This window comes from Orbicella franksi, chromosome 3 (assembly GCF_964199315.1).
Source record: "Orbicella franksi chromosome 3, jaOrbFran1.1, whole genome shotgun sequence".
Taxonomy (NCBI): Eukaryota; Metazoa; Cnidaria; class Anthozoa; order Scleractinia; family Merulinidae; genus Orbicella; species Orbicella franksi.
Genome location: NC_138147.1, coordinates 25304680 through 25322239, shown reverse-complemented (window position 1 = coordinate 25322239; position 17560 = coordinate 25304680). Strand labels below are relative to the sequence as shown.

Sequence of the window (17560 nt, the reverse complement as noted above, 5' to 3'; positions counted from 1 at the left end):
TCATGTTTCTTACAGGCTCCCTGTTTTAATTTACATGGTTTTTACACAATTCTTAGAGGCCCCTTGTTTATTTATGTGGTTTTTACACATGGTCTTTACTTGTTTCTTAAAGGCTCCTTTTTCATTTACATGGGTTTTACATTTTCCTTACAGGCCCCTCGTTTTATTTACATGGTTTTTACATGCATGTCTCTTACAAGCTCCCTTTTTTCATTGAGATCGGTTCTACATGTTTCACACAGTTCCCCTTTTTTTTCATTTTCATGTTTTTTTTACACGTTTCTTACAGGCTCCCCCTTTTCATTTATATGGTTTTTACAGGGTTAAAAACAAAACATTTCCAAAATTTTTACAGCATTCGGTTGAATTATTTCCACGTATTTCACATGCTTTAGTAAAGCAATTTACAAGTTTTTTACAACGGGAGGTACTGTAAAAGAACGTAAAATATTTTTACATGTTTTTCACATGTTCTTCAAAGTATCATTGTAGAAAAGGACAGTGTAAATCACTATTTACACGGGAAATGTACCTGCTGTGTTAAAAGCTTTAAGTTTCCGGTAATTTTATTTTTACAGAAACCCAACATGCAATTTGTAATTTACAAAAAATGCAAATCAAGATTTACATAGAAATTAACATTTCCCGAGAAATTTTCAACTTTTCCAGTGCGCTCGGAGTGGCACAGTTTGTTTATGAATATATGTTTCACTCGATTTCTACCTGTAACGTTTATTTATATATTCATCTATTCATGATTTATTTCTTCATTGGAAGTTAAACAGGAGAGCACAGAATTATACAACACTAATGAGAAACATCTGGACTTTTCTCATGTTAAAAACAAACAAACAAATAAACAAACAAACAAACAAAAAAAACAATGCAACAAAATAACCAACCTTAAGAGATAATGGCAACCTCTCTGCAGGTCATTCAAGATAAAAGAATCGTAACTTCACAATGATTCAAATTAAATGCACGTTGTTGTTAAAGACAAATTCAAATCTTAATTAAAACCCATACCAAATGAAAAAAAGGTAATTCACTTTTAAGACTGATATCAAAGTGAAACTTCTTACGTTTGAGCCCCAATTGCATCACTAGCGATCGTAAATCATGCCTTCAAGAGCGACGCCTAACGAACCTTCCATGCCCAGCGATCAAGAAATGCTTTCCACAATTTCAATTCAGTCTACCAGGAATAATGTTACAATAGTCGAGGACTCGATTGCTGGAGGAGCAGATGCCAACCAAAAGGCAATCAAAATATTAATCGACGAAATCTACAGTCCGGCGTTGAAACCGATGAAGTGTTTTGGAATATACTCTGAACAGACAAATTTACAACACTTGTGAAATGCTTCTGGTCGTCACGGGAAACAATTTCCACGCATTAATTGCGTTGTGGTACTTTCTGGTTTCTGGTTGAATTTCATTATCTCCTTTGCCGATCTTTTCTTTAGAAATAACATTTATCTCTTCTTTATGTTCAGCTTGTGGTGTCTTTTGATTGCTCTGAGCGCCACAATTTGCTGGACTGTACTGTGCTTGCCTCTATACTCGCGGAAATCTCGATTCGAAAATTTCTTTCGAAGTTTATCCGCAATCAACAGCAATGCTAATTTAGAGCAAAAATGGGTGTTGTGATCTTTGTTTTCTTTTTGTTTGTGGTGCAATCGGCGCTTTGGTGAGTTACCTAATGTTGGACATCAGCTCTGCAGCTGTTACACCTTGGAATCGATGGTTTGGTTTTAGAATATACTTTCCCTCATCTTTATTATTTATGGTATGGGTGTGTGGTTTCTTCCTATCTTGTTTTTCTACATTACTTGCTTGATACCTGAGGCATTCTTTGATGATCTGCATAAGCGAATGTCATCATATCATTCGGTCCTCGTGGACATAGGAACCTTCAAGATGGAACATTACAGATTGTGTGAAGTGGTCCAGACTGCTGAAAAGATGTTCGCCCCTATTTTACTCGGACTGGTCTCTCTGCACATTCCTCTGATTTGCTTCAATTGTTTCAGAGCTATTAATTTACCCGAGGAAGAGACAGTTATATCCCTCGTCGGCAATATATTTTTGCTTCTGATTTCTTCTGGTCTCCTAGCAGTCATCGTGATATTTGGATCTAAAGTATGCGAAAAGGTATGCAGCATCGAATTTTTTTTAAACTATAGTTTAGTTACTCAATTTTTTCCTTTCTATTTTTCTTTTTTTTTTTCGCATTTAAATGCCCTTTTTCTATCACCATTAAGTGTAAATTTCTCCTTTCGTTCATTGCATGGTAAGTTAAAGTGTTTAGAGTCTTTCTATTGCTACTCTCCTATTGCGTTATAATTAAACATCTATTGTTTACTTTCATATGCTAACTTGCAAAGCACTCCCAAGTTAACAATGAATGTATCGTATCGTGAATTTGATATTCCTTTTTCAGATTCACAACTTCCAAAATATCTTACAAACTTCTCTTGGATCAAAGGAAGACGAAAGGGAGGTGTTTGCTGCTCTACAGGTATGGGAAATGTATTTTCCTAAATATTTACGAAGATGGGGAGAAGGGATCACACAGTGGTGAGAGCGCTCGCCTCCCACCGATGTGGCCCGGTTCCGATTCCTGCCCGGTGCCATATGTGGGCTGAGTTTGTTGTTGGTTCTCGCCTTTCTCCGAGGATTTTTCTCCGGCTTTTCCGGTTTTCCTCCCTCAAACACTCCAAATTCCGTAAATTCGACCAGGATAAATCGGAGAATCCGAAGGTGAACCAGATAAGGCTGATGTTGTTTCGTCCCTAAATATTGTTATTTATCATTTACTTATTTTATTTATTTATTTTCATGAAATATTGTCCAGCAAAAAAACATCTCCTGTCCCACCATCCACCCCGCGCCCTCCACAATGAAGAAAGGGGGAAAAAAGCGGAAAACAGAAAGAAATATAGAAAAAATAGGAAGTGAGAGAGAAAGGCAGAGAGAAATAGAAATGAAAAACAAGACTTAGTAACTAAATATTCAAGTACAAACAAACCGGAAGAGTTAACAATTTATGAGTGATTTCATGAAGACGTTCTTCCTCATTTGTAAATTAGAGGAGTTATTTTGTAGGTTGACTTTAATTGTATTTCAGTTAGTGTCGTTTATGTTGGACCTTCAAGGTGAACCAAAGGGTCTTTCCATTGGGGGATTGATCTTAATTTCCAAGTCCACGTCACTAACGGTAAAACCAGTCAGTTACTAGTAAGGGAGATATCACAGACTGATTATAAGCATTTCCTTTCCTAAAATTGTGGAACAAACCAACGACAAAGTCCAAATGTCTGCCTTTCGTGATGTTTTTCTTTGGAGGTTACAGCATAAAAAAGAAAAGGCGCCTTTTTATGTCGACACATTTTCAGGACGCTGGTATTCAATAGTAGAGGAAGTATTTCTGAATGATTACAATTGAAACAATTGCTGAAAGAGAGAATAATTTCTGTTAAACAGGATGTGCAGTATCTACAATATAATGGTTTAATGTCGATCTTGATTACTCCACTTAAATTTGAAAAAAAACCAAAGTATATTTTATCTGATAAACTAAAAAAGAAATATTGAAAATGTTTTGAAACAAAAAGAAAGTATTGTTTGTGAAATTAACTTTAATTTGAGCAATATATCTTTCTAGTCTAGCATTTATCTTTTATTGTTATGTCCCCTTCCCCATTATCACAATGAAATTGGAGACATCCCCTTGGTTAATTTTTAAGAGTGAATGCCTATAAAAATGGACCTAAATCGTCTATCAATGGCACAAGTCGAAAAATTGATTTCGCTTGTATTTTGTCCATAGATAGGTCCTAGTAAGAATAGAAACGGACCATAGTTAGTTTCTGCTAATACAGCTTTCTTTGGTAGAAATACGCCAAAAACGATTTCGACCCGATTGGGCTCAAAATCTACTTCCGGTTTTGCTGAATTTTCCGAATATTTGATTGCTTCGCACTCCGCAGAACAGCTACTTGAGAATCTTGCAATGGATTTTATATTCAGTTCAGGTCTTCGTAGTATGACTGAGAGAAAAATAAAATAAATCAAAGTTAGTTTTGAGCCCGAAAAGAGATCAAACTGACACGCAAAATTTTACAATGTGTCGCAAGGGAATTATTGCATAAAAACATCGCCATATTTTTCTATGAACTATAACTTTAAATATCATAAAAACACTTCCTACGGGTTAAATATACATATAGAAAGTGGTTAGACAGTTGTGTTGGAACCAGACGCGATTGTTAAAAAATCGCTATTATTGGAATAAGACGTGAATATCTATCTTATCGTCTCTTTAGTTCGAGAATACTGTTCTAGGAGGCGAACCAATTCTTGAAACGTGGCTATTCTGAAACTATTGTCAAGGATTTCTTTTTTCTTCAAAATTTTTATCATCATTGACAGGGGGAGAGGGGTAGGCGGGCTTGCGCGGTTTTGGTCTTAAGAGAGACTGCCTGTGAAGTCATCTGCCGCAACTGCCCCAACACTTTTGACCAGGATTGTAGTCTTAAATGAACAGCGAACATCCATCTTGTTTTGTTCGCGGAAGTCGGTCACAGAAGAGCGAATTTCAATGAAATATATATATAATTTGATAAAGCAATTGGCCAAAAATAGGTTGGCCGCCAAAACAGTTTAGGGTTTAGCCTAACTCTAACCTTAAGTTTTAAGACTGAAGAAAAAAAGAAAAAAAGCATTGAGCATTTCAGTTGTTTGAAACAGAAACATTCGCACACAATGAACTATATGTATAGTGCGTGCGTAACCTGGAAAGCAATCCGTCCAGCACAGTAATTGTTCAAATTAACAGCTTACCGAGACACTCGCACTGTCGATGCCTCTTATTTATGATTTAAACTTTTTAGGATTTGTTTACTTTACTTTTTCCGACTTTTTAGCTGGAGAAAAGGCACTAAACGTGCTGGTACAAATAAAAAGGTTTAACCGAAAATGGATCCGTCGAAATCAACAAATACAAATTTAATCACTGTAGCGTTCCTTCAGATCACGTAAGGCTACAAACCAACAATATCAACTTGTCATTACGCTTAACAAATGAACTTAGAACGATTTTCTTTCTAGAACTCGTTCTTGTAATTAAAATGATCAAAGAAAGAACGACAGCCTAAAACGACATAGCAGTAACACTCGAACTCCAAGTAAATTGCTTTTAATTGGCGTTTTTAATTAACGAAATTTCCAAAGCGATGACTTTCAAAATATTAAAGCTAAAAGTGGTCCATTATGTTTTTCTTTTCACCCAAATGTTCTAAGATAGCCATCTGCGGTTTGTTGGAAACGAATTATGTATTTAGGGTGACCGCCAGCGTCACGCAATTGTTTACATTCTCACGGCGGTTCAGGGAAAAATTTAGAAGAAGCACAGGCCAAGGCGGGCGACTTAAAACCATTTGCCCAGAGATATTTTTTGATTTTCAAACAGGTGGGTGTATAGTTAACCCGTAGAAAGTGTTTTTTATGGCATTTAAAGTTATGGCCCATAGAAAATTATGGCGATATTTTAGTGCTATAATTCGTTTGCAACACATCGTAATATTTTGCGTTTCTGTTCGATCTCGTTTCGGGCTCAACCGAAACCTCGATTTATTTTATTTTTCGCTCAGCCATACCATGAAGACCTGAGCTAAATGTAAAGACCATTGAAAGATTCTCAAGTAGCTGTTCTGCGGAGCGCGAAGCAATCAAATATTCGGAAAATTCAGCAAAATCGGAAGTAGATTTTGAGCCCAATCGGAAAAAAATCGTTTTTCGCAAATTTCTCCCCCAAAAAGCTGAATTAGCAGAAACTAACTATGATCCGTTTGTTTACTAGCTAGGGTCAATCTATGGGCCAAAAATGAGCAAAATCGATTTTTCGACTTGTGCCGTTGTTTGGTCCATAGTTATGTGGACTGGCTCTTAAATCATCTGCAACTCATTTCTTATTTTTCAGATTGCTGGAATGATTGTTTCGTACTTTACTGTTATGTTGTCCCTGCCAAAGTAAATGAGTTACCGTGACCAATAAAATAATTTATGATGCAGCTAATTGTGAATCAACAACGTCGCATCTGCCAAATCCATAATAGGTAATTATTCGTATTTTCGGTATTAGACTGGAACAACCCTGCAGTGAAGACTCACGCGGGGGAATATCATTTAAAAAAGATGAATGCCATTTGCGATTGAAAGACTCACTGCATTAATTAGCCTCAGTTGCAAGGTAGTTCCAGTCCAATACCGAGATACCAAAATGCTTAATTCCATTAGTTCGTTTTATTATATGGCTTAGGCTTGTGGCCGATATAACGCGCGCTCTGATCGGCTAAGAGCGAGATCTGAGCGGTCATTATATATGGGTTATTGACCAAGTGTGAGGTCAAGATCGCTGGATATTGGCCGAGTTCTTTTTTTGCGCGTTTATGGAACGAGACGAAGTCGAGGTCCATAAACTCGCGAAAAAAGAACGAGGCCAATATCCAGCCATCTTGTCCGAACAAGCTTGGTCAATAAAGGATTTATTATATGGCTTTCGGGGAAATTTTTCTTGCGGGACACGGCGGGTAGTCCCGAGCGGGCAAGATAGCTCCATCTTGCCCGCTCGGGCAGCCAATCACAGCGCGGGATTTGATTCATCTTGCCCGCTCACGGAGCTGGCCATGTAATAAGCAGCCTTATTATATGCCTGTGTCTCACAAGGACTGGGAACTACCGAATTCATGAATTTGATTGGCTGAAATCGATATTGACCGCGGTATAGATTTTCCCATCTAGACCGGCATCTGTAGATTGGTTTCATTTTGCGTTGCAAAAGTAGCAAACTAAGTACAAAAATGTGCACCATTTTATTTTATTTTCTTCTCAATCATTTATGGAAGTGCCAAAAAGCTTGATGACAAAAAAGAAGTAAAGAGGACGAGCAAATTTCGGTAAATTAAGTCAAGCTCATCGCCGTTCGCTAGCAAAATGTCAGCAAACCATACATTAAACGAATTAAAGTTTTCTTCTTTGCCATATAATAAACGTCTTATTAACCGAGCTAAGTCGGTCTGTATGGGAGAATCTTGACCTCGGTCGTGTGTACAGACCTCATTGCGTTCGGTCTGTACTCAGGACCTCGGTCAAGATTCTCCCATACAGACCTCCTGCTCGGTTAATAAGAGCAAAGTGATGCCCACGGGCCGATTACGGATTATGCAAATTAAGGAGAGCCCGGCTCTGAAAATTCAAGCGCATTGAAACGATGAAAGTCACCTTTTCAAGTCTCTCTTTTATAGTTTAATATATGGCTGTTATTAGTTGCCATAGCTATTGTGTGCTCTTCTTATATTAATGTTTTGTATTCATATATAACTTAAACTATTTTAGACTTCCTTCATAGCATAGAAATAGCGTTTTTCCTCTTCTTTTTTTTTTTCTTCTTATGTGTGCATTTGTGCTGAATTTTTCTTGCTGACCTGTATATTCTTTCTATTTAATGCTGATGTTAACTGGCTGCCTGGCTCCGCTAGCCCCTATGGTTATTCCAGGCAGCTAATACTCTAATTTTTACTTTTAATATTTTCATTGAAATTGTAATTTTTTCTTTAGCAAGGGTGAGTACAAATAAAAATTGATTATTATATTATTGAAAGCCGATTAAAAACAGTAAGAGAGAGTAAATTTAATTCCGAGTAGCTAAAAGTTTAGGGATTTTCTTTAATACAATTTATATAGAGGTCGTTTTTGACTTACCAGCCAGTAACCTTGGCGGGCACTAGTGATCAAAAACAATCAAAGTTTGCCGAGTCTTAATTAAGTAACGCTAAAAGCGCTAAGTGAAAAACACCATCGGCAGATCTGTCATGCATCCTGAGCAGAGCACCACGAAGAAACTTATAAGTTATCATCTTAGTCAAAACAATTACCGAAATGTTGAACTCCGTCACAGTTCTCATCAAATAGATTTCATCGCTTTAACACAAGCAAGGGTAAATCGCTTCCAGGATCATCAGATGTAAACAATTAGGTGGCTTCTGTCGGTAGCAGTGTTTCTGATAACTGCGGGAAGTTTTAGACGTTCACAAGGCTTGAAAAGTTCATCCATAAATCCCAGAATGAAGAAGGCGAAGATATGTTGTCGAAAGCGAATGCAAAAGTTGGATTTATTCTGAGCAGTGCCTTCAGAAGCATTAGTATTTTCTTTCACCGAAAGACCGTTCGTTTGAACTATTTTGAAGCACTTTCTGTCTTTTCTATATGCGTTGACGTTTCGCCACAAACGTCTGAAAAACTCCCCCATCAAGTTGTGGCACCACGATTCTAAAATTTCATTATTTTTCATTTTTTTTTTTTTTTAGCGGGAACATCATAAATATTAAAGCATATGGGGATGCTATGATTATCAACACTTTAGTTGTATTTTGCACTCAAAAAAAATACTACAAAGCTACAAATTAACGTCTAAAGGTCGTCAACTGAGCCCGTTTACAGCACTGATCCCCCAGTATGTCTCACAGATTTGAACATAATTACCCTAAAGGAGAGAATCTTTATACAGTTTTATCTCCTTGCCATATCTCTCTCTATATAATTATATACATATGCCATGTAACTTTACGAGATACATATACTACATACATATTTGCAATATAAAAGCTTATTGTAAATGAATATTTAAGCCCAAATTTTGAGCTGCTCATTTGCATTATTAAGTATTTATTTTACTGGTAGTCTGATGGAAGCTTCGTAATCAGCAGCGCTCTATACTTTACTGATATTTGAACAGTCTGTAGCTCTTCGTCACACAATATAGCTCAAGTTCAAGTTCAATTATATACGGTACCCTAATTGAAATCTTTCCTCACTGTATATGGTTGCCTTGTAAACTTGGTGAGGTTCAATAAAACTGGTCTATTCTGACTGAAAATCAGACTCACGGCATAGGTTGTTTTTTCATTAATTATTTCTCGCATCAACTATTCCAGAATATCAGTTAAAGCCACTGTATGTTAATGAAGCTTGCATTGAATATAGTACGTCCAAGAGCTGTTACTTTGACGTGTGTCAATGGGTTCGGCCGTGCCATGGACCGGCGATGTTCTTGCTAGTGAAGTTGTTGTTGTGTTTGTTCCTGTTCTTGATCAGCGTTATAAAAAGACTCGGTGCAGAGCTTCTTCAATGTCCGAATCTTTCTTACTTACTCACAAAATCCTCTCAGTCCTCTGTGGGACGTAAGGCAACAATGATCCCTCCTGACATATCCCTATTTTGTGCGAAATGTAGTGACTCACCAAAAGTGAGTTTTACTCAACTGAGCTCAGCCATGACAGTTCGTCGCCAGGTTTATTTTTGGCCGACCTGGTTTCCTGAATCTTCCTACGCAATTATAATAATCCCTTTTCAAATAGGCTCTACAAGATGTTTCTCTACGTACGTACCGCAGATTCTCAGACTATGCCGACGTGGTGTTAATTTTGTGTTGTTGCTTTGTTTCGTTTTATGTTTTGGTTTTTTTTTTTTTTTTTTCAGTTACTCTTATCATATCCCGTTCAATTTTCCAAAATCTTCCCACAGGACCTAACTGTTAATAACAGATGATCACGGTCATTGAAATAAAACTAAACTATTTTAATTAACTTGTGACGACAGCACACAGGCTCAGCGTCAATGTTTATGCAACCTGCTCGGGCCAAGATGTTAAGACTTCTTCAGACTGCCTGTTTAATGACCTGTAGAAAAGCGGTCTACCCAAAGTACTCGTCTTCTGGGTGCAATAATAAATAGGCGAAGAATACATATTGGACGCAGAAGGTTATTTTTTACCACTTTACATTATTGTTATTATTATTATTATTATTATTATTATTATTAAGAAGAAGAAGAAGCAGAAGGCCTAAAGTATTTACATTTAATTAAAACTTAAGTAAACAGATCACAGTTTTCCTTTTTCTATATGATTGTTAAACGCAGTGAAAACGTGATAGACTCAAGCAGGTACAAATGCTGACACGATTTTGGAATAGCAGCAAACTTTTAGAACTTTCGGCGGCTGATAGACACTGCCTTGCTCAACTGAGCGGCGATTGAGAGAAACTGGAAGTTAACTTGCTATGTTTGTTTTGCGAGGTAATCGACTTAATTTTAAATGTAAATCGACCATGCCTCAGAAAAATGTGCACGATCCGGTTAGAGCGGTCCCAAAACGGCGTATTTTGATTTCTAGGGGAAACTAAATGTCTGTTGTGGAGAACGCCTCTTCCTTTTTTCTTTCCTTGACAATCATCGACTTCATCCTAGCGACCCTCACCATTTGCGGAAATCTCCTTCTTCTTATCACCATATTGTTCGATCCACTTCGATGTCTTCGCACACCCACTACGTATTTGATCGCCAACTTGGCTTTCAGCGACCTCTTAGTTGGACTTTTAATCGGTTATGGCCGCGCTGTGGTTGAATACCTTCAGTATGTCGACGAACCCGAACCAAAGTGGATAGCCACTGTCATCAATATAGGAGGAGGAGCAACTCTTGTTTGTGGGATATGGACAGTAATAGCACTGGTATTAGACCGCTACCTAGCAGTCGCCGATCCTTTACGCTACAGCGAGAGAGTAACAGCACGTCGAGTGGTTTTGTACATGTTACACAGTTGGCCGCTGGCGATGACATTACCCGTGTCCTATTCGTTTGCAGGGAAATCTTGGCCAATCGTTTTATTAGCGTTCTCCCATACACATTTTACAATTCCCGTTCTTTTGTTGCTGGTTGTTTATTTTCGCATTTTTCGTTCGCTGTCCAGACGAAGATCGGAGCTCTTGAGACTAACCGCGTCCATTTCAACGATGACGCTCCGTCACACTCTTGAGACAGAAAAGAAAATGGCAAGCACATGCCTGATGATCTTGATCTTGTTTTGTGCATCATTTTTGCCATTTTATATAAAGATCCAGATTTTAAATTTCTGTAAATGTCTAGATTCTAAGCCATACAGAAAGTTTTCTTTTGTTGCTCATATTTTTCTGTACTTGTCTTCGCTCATGGATCCTTTTATGTACGCCTGGAGGGTGCCAAAGTTTCGGCGTTCGTTGCGAAAGTGCCTCAAATTCAAGAAAAGAAATACTGTACGCCCGACAACATTAAACAGGGAAAGACAGAGCCAAAACAATGCATATATGACTATCATAAACCTTGACAGTATGTTCTAGAGTGTTTCCCACTAACCAGGTTTGCGCCAAGTCGAAAACTCTCATTAGATTGCACAATCTCTATTCAGGTAAGGAAATGAAATTGGCAGCCTTTCGACAGTACTAGTGACACATTTACTGACTGAGAGAATATGTGTGCACAATATGCACGTATATTCCCCAGAAACGAGTGGGGTTTTATGTAAATAACTACGTCAAATAAATGTTCCTAAGAAAAATGAACGCTAATTTTTGACGCCAAAATATGACATCTAATTATTGTTCTGGTTAATCAGAATTGTTGGCCTGGGGTAGTTGTAAAAGCAGTGCAAAACGTACGTAAGAAAGAATAAATCTCTTATAGTAACACGATCCGTGTTTAATGCGGAAAAAATGGTCTGAATTCTACAGAAAAAAATAAAGAAATACATTTTAAAGAAATAATGAAATGAATGAATAAATTTTGTTTCTAGAAATACTGCACATTGGAGGTATATGACATTCCTTTAACTCGGGTTTAGAACTGATTGATAAATCATATGTTGGAGAGCTGTTTTTGAAAACGGATGTTAATTCACCTAATGCATTCGCAGTTAACTTTTAATCAGTAATCCTCGCAGAAATTAAAAAACAAAAACAAAAACAAAAACAAAAACAAAAACGAAATGAAAACGAAAACAAAGGCAAAACAAACAAAACAAAAAGAAACAGAAAGATATTTGGAATATAATCAATTTTTCGTCTCACTCGATAATAATTCTCATAGAAGAGTACCGCATTTCATGACGTTGAAAATTACCAGAATCAGATAATTCGCTCAATTTTACTAGTATGGTAATCGTATTTCCTAATGTTATTTGTTCACAAGTTGTTTACATAAATCGCCGAACACGATTTAATCTATTTTTCCACCGTACTAACACCGAATCCAATAATTATGCTTATAAAGAATATCCATGATGAGCGACCATTTCCTAATAAATTAAATAAATCAGGGTAGTTTCCCAAAATTAACGAAAATTAAATCGCTTCTTCTTTCCCCACCCCGTGTGTTCTTCGCTTTCTTCTAAGCCTCCAAACAGCGTGATGCTCTGATAGGTACGTGTCTTCACTGCGGTAATAATCTTAACTTGGCAGAGTTATCAACACTGCGAAGCACGAGATGACTATCCCGACGAGCTGCAATAAAATAAGCACACAAAGCTTGGTTTAATTTCTCTCAATCATTTGACCTTAAGCCCAGTGTCCCATTGTCTGTATATACGTTAAGCAACGAACAAAATGATTTTACATCGGAAGTAACATTGAACTGGGCGCCAAAAGTTTAATGTTTAGCGATGCGTTAAACTAATCACCATGGGAATTGCCTTCATATCGTGCGCTTCTCGGATTTCAATATGTAAGCTACCTTCTACTTAGAAAACTGAAGTTCTCTTAAGTAACGCCTATTTTTCCGCTTAAATAATGGATCCTGACTCACACTGTGGCGACCAAATATCGTCACATTGTACAATCACAGGCAATCCCCCGCCCCCCAAACCCACCAAATTCGAACAAGCTACTTTCATCATATCTAAGTTGAGAAACAGCCTGCACATGATCTAAGTAAGAATTGAGGGATTTTGAAAATTTGAATGAAGTACGCGGGAAGTGAGAGAGGTAAGTCAACTCTTTCCGTCGGATAATAGTTTTCTCATAAGCTTTCTATGGTCATAAGTGTTTTTTTTTTTTTTAATTTTAAATAATCAAAGCAAACCTTTCAGTGTAAGTGTCTTAACAAACGTACCGAAAGTCCAAGGGATTTGTTTATCACTACCAATCCTCCAACAGACAACCCGATGGGTTCTCCACGAAGATGCATCAGAAACTGAACAGCTTAAACGATAGGAATAAATATTACTACAGGTATGTAATTCACACTCCATTTCTCCCTCTAAACTGTCTATCAGTACCCTACATGTGTGTAATATCCATCGGCTTAGTTAGAATGCATATACTGCTAATTGTATTGACCAGCAGGTAGGAGGTAGGTAGGTAGGTAGGTAGGTAGGTAGGTAGGTAGGTAGGTAGGTGTTCTTTATTTATCCATGCCACGGTATCAATTCACATAACATGCTCTTCCGCTTTTCCTTCAGTGTCGTTGTCACGCTCTAACATGTTACGAAAACCGTGCGTTGTCACATTTCTTCCCCTGTGTGCATGCTTGTTAATTATTCTCGTATTTTGATTGGTTCTTACTCACCATATATTTGAGGACAGACGTACATATGACGTCAGTAACATTTTTATTTTGTTTTCTTTACAGTATAACCCCGACGAATTCTAGTTTACCGAGCGTTCGTTCAGTAATAGAGAACAGAAGACTAGTTTCAATATGTAGTAAGAACATCAGTGACACACTCGCCTAACGACTCGTTTGCCACTTTTCTGTTCTTACCATATTTGGACGTCATAAAGCCTGGTTCGCCCTAGCCATAGTGACACCACGGCATATAAGAAATCACGGTAAACATCGACACAAAGACAAAAGGAAAGGATGAGTATTTTTCCCAATGTCGTTATGTTCATACGGTTATGGTTCTATGTCATTATTTCAGAATGTTCACACGGCAAACATCACGACTCAACGTTCCTCTATTGCCGTTATGTTTATTGTGTTTATTATTCATTTTTATGTTTCTTTTCTTTTTTCTAGAAACTCAAAGACAAGCAAACTTACTTCCAGATTCTCTTTACAGTCTGACATAGTTATTTTGTGCAGAATGTCATAGAAGCTGTGAATCTAGAGAGAGGAAAATAAACTTTATTGATATATAGATTAACAGTATTTTTGTGATCCATTGCCAAGGTCTCAGAGTGTGAAGCAATATTTATCAGCAGAGCTAGGGACATCTTTCATGCTTACACGCAAGAGAGTATGGTGAGAGTGGCGCGTTAATTTTTTGGAACTTTTAATCTTCCGGTGGTTTCTCACTAGAGAATTCTCCAAATCCAAAGGGTGGTGGTACATTGCATTTCGACGGCAGTGTTGTGTTAGGAATATGAGACAAAATTCCCGAAAATATTAAAAATTATATTCAGGAACCTTTTTTTAATTGTCATTTCCAAAGGATGACAATTTTGTTTTTTTCAGGATGCGAAAGTGTCTAAGATTATTGGACATTGAATGTAGTGAAGACTTTTTGAAACACGAAATGGGATTTAAGAAAACTGTACATCAAAAGCCTCAACATAAATAACATATGTCCAAAAAGTAACGTGCTATTTATCTAAACATTGAGTGATATCTTACCTTTTCGTTGACTCGCACTCCAGATATCGTAATAAAGATTATTTTTACAGTCACTGTAATACACCAATAAAAGACAGTGGCAACAAATGTGATGTCCTCTTTGCTTGAATCTGGGGGTTTTACCAGCTGGTAAAAGTTGATGCATATCAAGGGAACGTCCGAACCAACGGCTGCCAACATGAGAGGTGAAAATACTTTGTGGGCGAGAGCAACCGTTTCGCAAAGTTTACTATGTTCTTTGCGTAGTGATTCAATCCTGCGAACATCAGGGCTACCTGCTGTTATTTTGTTCTCCAAATTCTCAAATAGACCGACCAGCAATTTGCATGAGACATAAAACAGTGTATATGGTCGAGCCCATGCAAAGGCATCAAAAGCACAAAATATCAAGTGAATCAAGCGATATGCCAATAAACCATTCCATGGTCGAAAACGGCCTATCGAGCTATTTCGGTAAAGATCTAGTAGCGTAAGGCAAACAGTGTTGAAGAGTGCAAAGTTACACACCAAGGCTAGTAATGAATACACTTTATACATATTACATGTATTTATCCCTCCATCAGATGTTGTTGCGAGTAAGTTACCAAGAAACTGCCCAAGACGAGATGGCTTTTTCTGACCTTTGGGTAAAATGAAAAGACAGATTGTGTTAACTATTGCAGACTGCAGATACCAAATGCTAAAGGTCAATAAGAAGAAAAACGTGTTCATCTGAGCTACGCCTTCAAAGAATAGACTCGTCACAGCCTGCACGACGATAAACCATTGACCTAGAAGCACCAACCCACAGTAAAAACGAGAAAAGACGCTCCAATCTTCTTGTAAAATCTCGTCCATTGTAACATCCCCATAGAACTCTCCAGTTAGTTTCATTAACCGTAAAATAGGACGAAACCTTTATGCGGCGTAGATCGTCATTTCCTGAATCTTGCGTACTTTCATTTGCCACGGAAATTTGTGAGTGCAAGTCTTCTAACTGTAAGCAGTGTACTTGCATCATTGTTTGTTACAATAAATCTACTCAGTCCGTGCAAGAGACCATAACAGGTAGTTATTTTTTCGTAGAACTGTGTGACCAGCTGCGCTGTTGAGGCTGGTTTTTCTTGCCCATAAGCGTAAGTAACATACGGAGACGGAGTAAGATATTGCTAGGTAGCGCCTTTTGCTGTAAAATATTCCAAACAAAACGCGATGATTCATCATCTTCCTAATTCTGCCTGTGTTGTTAATACTTACGCGCTAGTTAAAACTAGATTTTAAACACTAGATAGAAACGATCTATCAGTATAGTACCCTGCATTCCTATTTTTGAGCTTTATTATAAATTCATATAAAGGGTGTTTTAGGTTGGACCTGAAGTAAACTTAATTGTTGTTTTGATGAAATTCATTTTCCTAAACACAGCTGAAAAAATAAAAGCTATTGAAGGTGGCAGTGGCGAATTCCATTATTAGTCATTTGCATTGTTATGTGATATGGGTGCGGCGAACCAGAGCTTGCCAGTAAAAAATAGAAATGATCGGAAGTAAGTAAAAGTGTTATTTTATGGCGTTATTCATATATCGATGTTATCTGAGAAGATATATCATTACCTCATCTTTTAATAATTTCATCCCATGCGAATTATTCCACCTTAAGTAGATTTTAGGGTTTCGTTTAATTTATGGTACCTCCTGGTGAAAAAAAAGTAATGTCATTTTACAATGTTTTTTAAATTAGTTTTTATTTCTACTAAACGCCGATACCTCGGTCGGACTTTGAACCTGCCTTGCAGTTTTCATTGGAATCTGTCGACTGCGTCATGTACAGAAAAGACAAGCGCATCTCCTTTTTGTCATTCAGGCAAACGTTTTACTCAACTGACTTCATTTCGCATTTTGCCTTGCCCCGTGGTAGCGGGTTGATATGTTACATTTTTATTATCAACATATATAATTTTTTAACTTGCAATGTAGTTATGATTATTTATGAATCAAATCATTGCGCCTACACACCAAACGTTAACATAAAAAGGAACCACATTTATGTAATTCAAAAACGCCGTATCAAATCAGTTAAAATTCCACACAACCAAAAAAAATTGATGTAAAAAGGACTGAAGTATTAAAAATTCCGCATTGTTATGTTATAATGATTATATGGCTTCCCAGTCTAAATTGCGGATTTTATTTCATCACAGTAGCTTCCTCAGCCAGGTCTGGTTTTGTTTTGACTTTAAACTTACTAATATTTCACACGGTCGGCCAAGCTATCCTGCAAAGGAAATGACCAGTTTTATTGACAAATATGTCTTTCTCTGTGACTCACCCACCCCCCTGGGGCTTAGGTCCTTGGGCCCCGGACTGGTATCAGCTGGTAGCCAAGGAATTGGGCTGTCTGCCCCAACCCTCTTTGACGAAAGCCCCGTTGGGTTTTCGAGCGCAGCAGCAGCCTAACGGCTGGCTATCCCCAGCTTTTAGGCGAAAAAGTTTTGCCCCAAGTTTTGACCTAGTTTTCATAAATCCAGACCTATAATGATAAATAGAAGATGAATCACTGGATTTATTTGTAGAAAAAGACATACTAAAGACGATTTGCTATTTACAATGAGATAATCAAATAAGTCATCATTGGACCAATCTAAAGCACAAGCCAAGTATGTCTCTGTTATGAATCGGTGCTGAAAATATAGTATTATTTACAACTACTGTGAACATTCTGTAAAGCTCGCGGTTCTTATTCTGTTCACAAACAAGAAACGTACCTTGTATTTGTTGTTTGTTAGATAGCTTATCTGTTTGTTTTTGAGCCCATTTTAAAGTGTCGGTTGTCAACTAGAAACAGTTCTTAGCCATAAAGATCAAAGGAAAACAATTAAAGGAAACGGATGACAATAAGGTTGGCAATTTTTTTTCTTTTCTTTTTTTCTTGGGTAAAGATATTTTGCTGGTGGTTTCTTAAAAACATGTTAACAAAACAAAAGGCGCTTTTCGCACTGTCACATTTCGCGCACAGGCTGAATCAGTTCTTATTTTTCTCAATAGCGAAACAAAGATTAAAAAATTGGAACATGGTAACGGATGTTGTTCAATGA

The 17560-nt window shown here is 37.4% G+C and overlaps 1 protein-coding gene and 2 pseudogenes across 2 annotated transcripts; 2 read left to right on the top strand and 1 right to left on the bottom strand.

Moving 5' to 3' along the window:
• Positions 1 to 1119: 1119 nt before the first annotated feature.
• On the top strand, positions 1120 to 6037 carry LOC145480456 (uncharacterized; annotated as a pseudogene).
• Positions 6038 to 10062: 4025 nt separating this feature from the next.
• On the top strand, positions 10063 to 11216 carry LOC145482846 (trace amine-associated receptor 7f-like). Its single transcript, XM_081461483.1, has one exon. It carries the CDS (start codon positions 10245 to 10247, stop codon positions 11214 to 11216), a length of 972 nt encoding a protein of 323 aa, XP_081317609.1. The 5' UTR covers positions 10063 to 10244.
• An 804-nt stretch (positions 11217 to 12020) lies between these two features.
• Positions 12021 to 15686, bottom strand: LOC145482825 (uncharacterized; annotated as a pseudogene). Its single transcript, XR_014048823.1, has 3 exons — positions 14488 to 15686; positions 13915 to 13977; positions 12021 to 12374 (listed from the first exon to the last, which is right to left on the bottom strand). The product of XR_014048823.1 is annotated as an uncharacterized LOC145482825 (transcript).
• Between the last annotated feature and the right edge of the window lie 1874 nt (positions 15687 to 17560).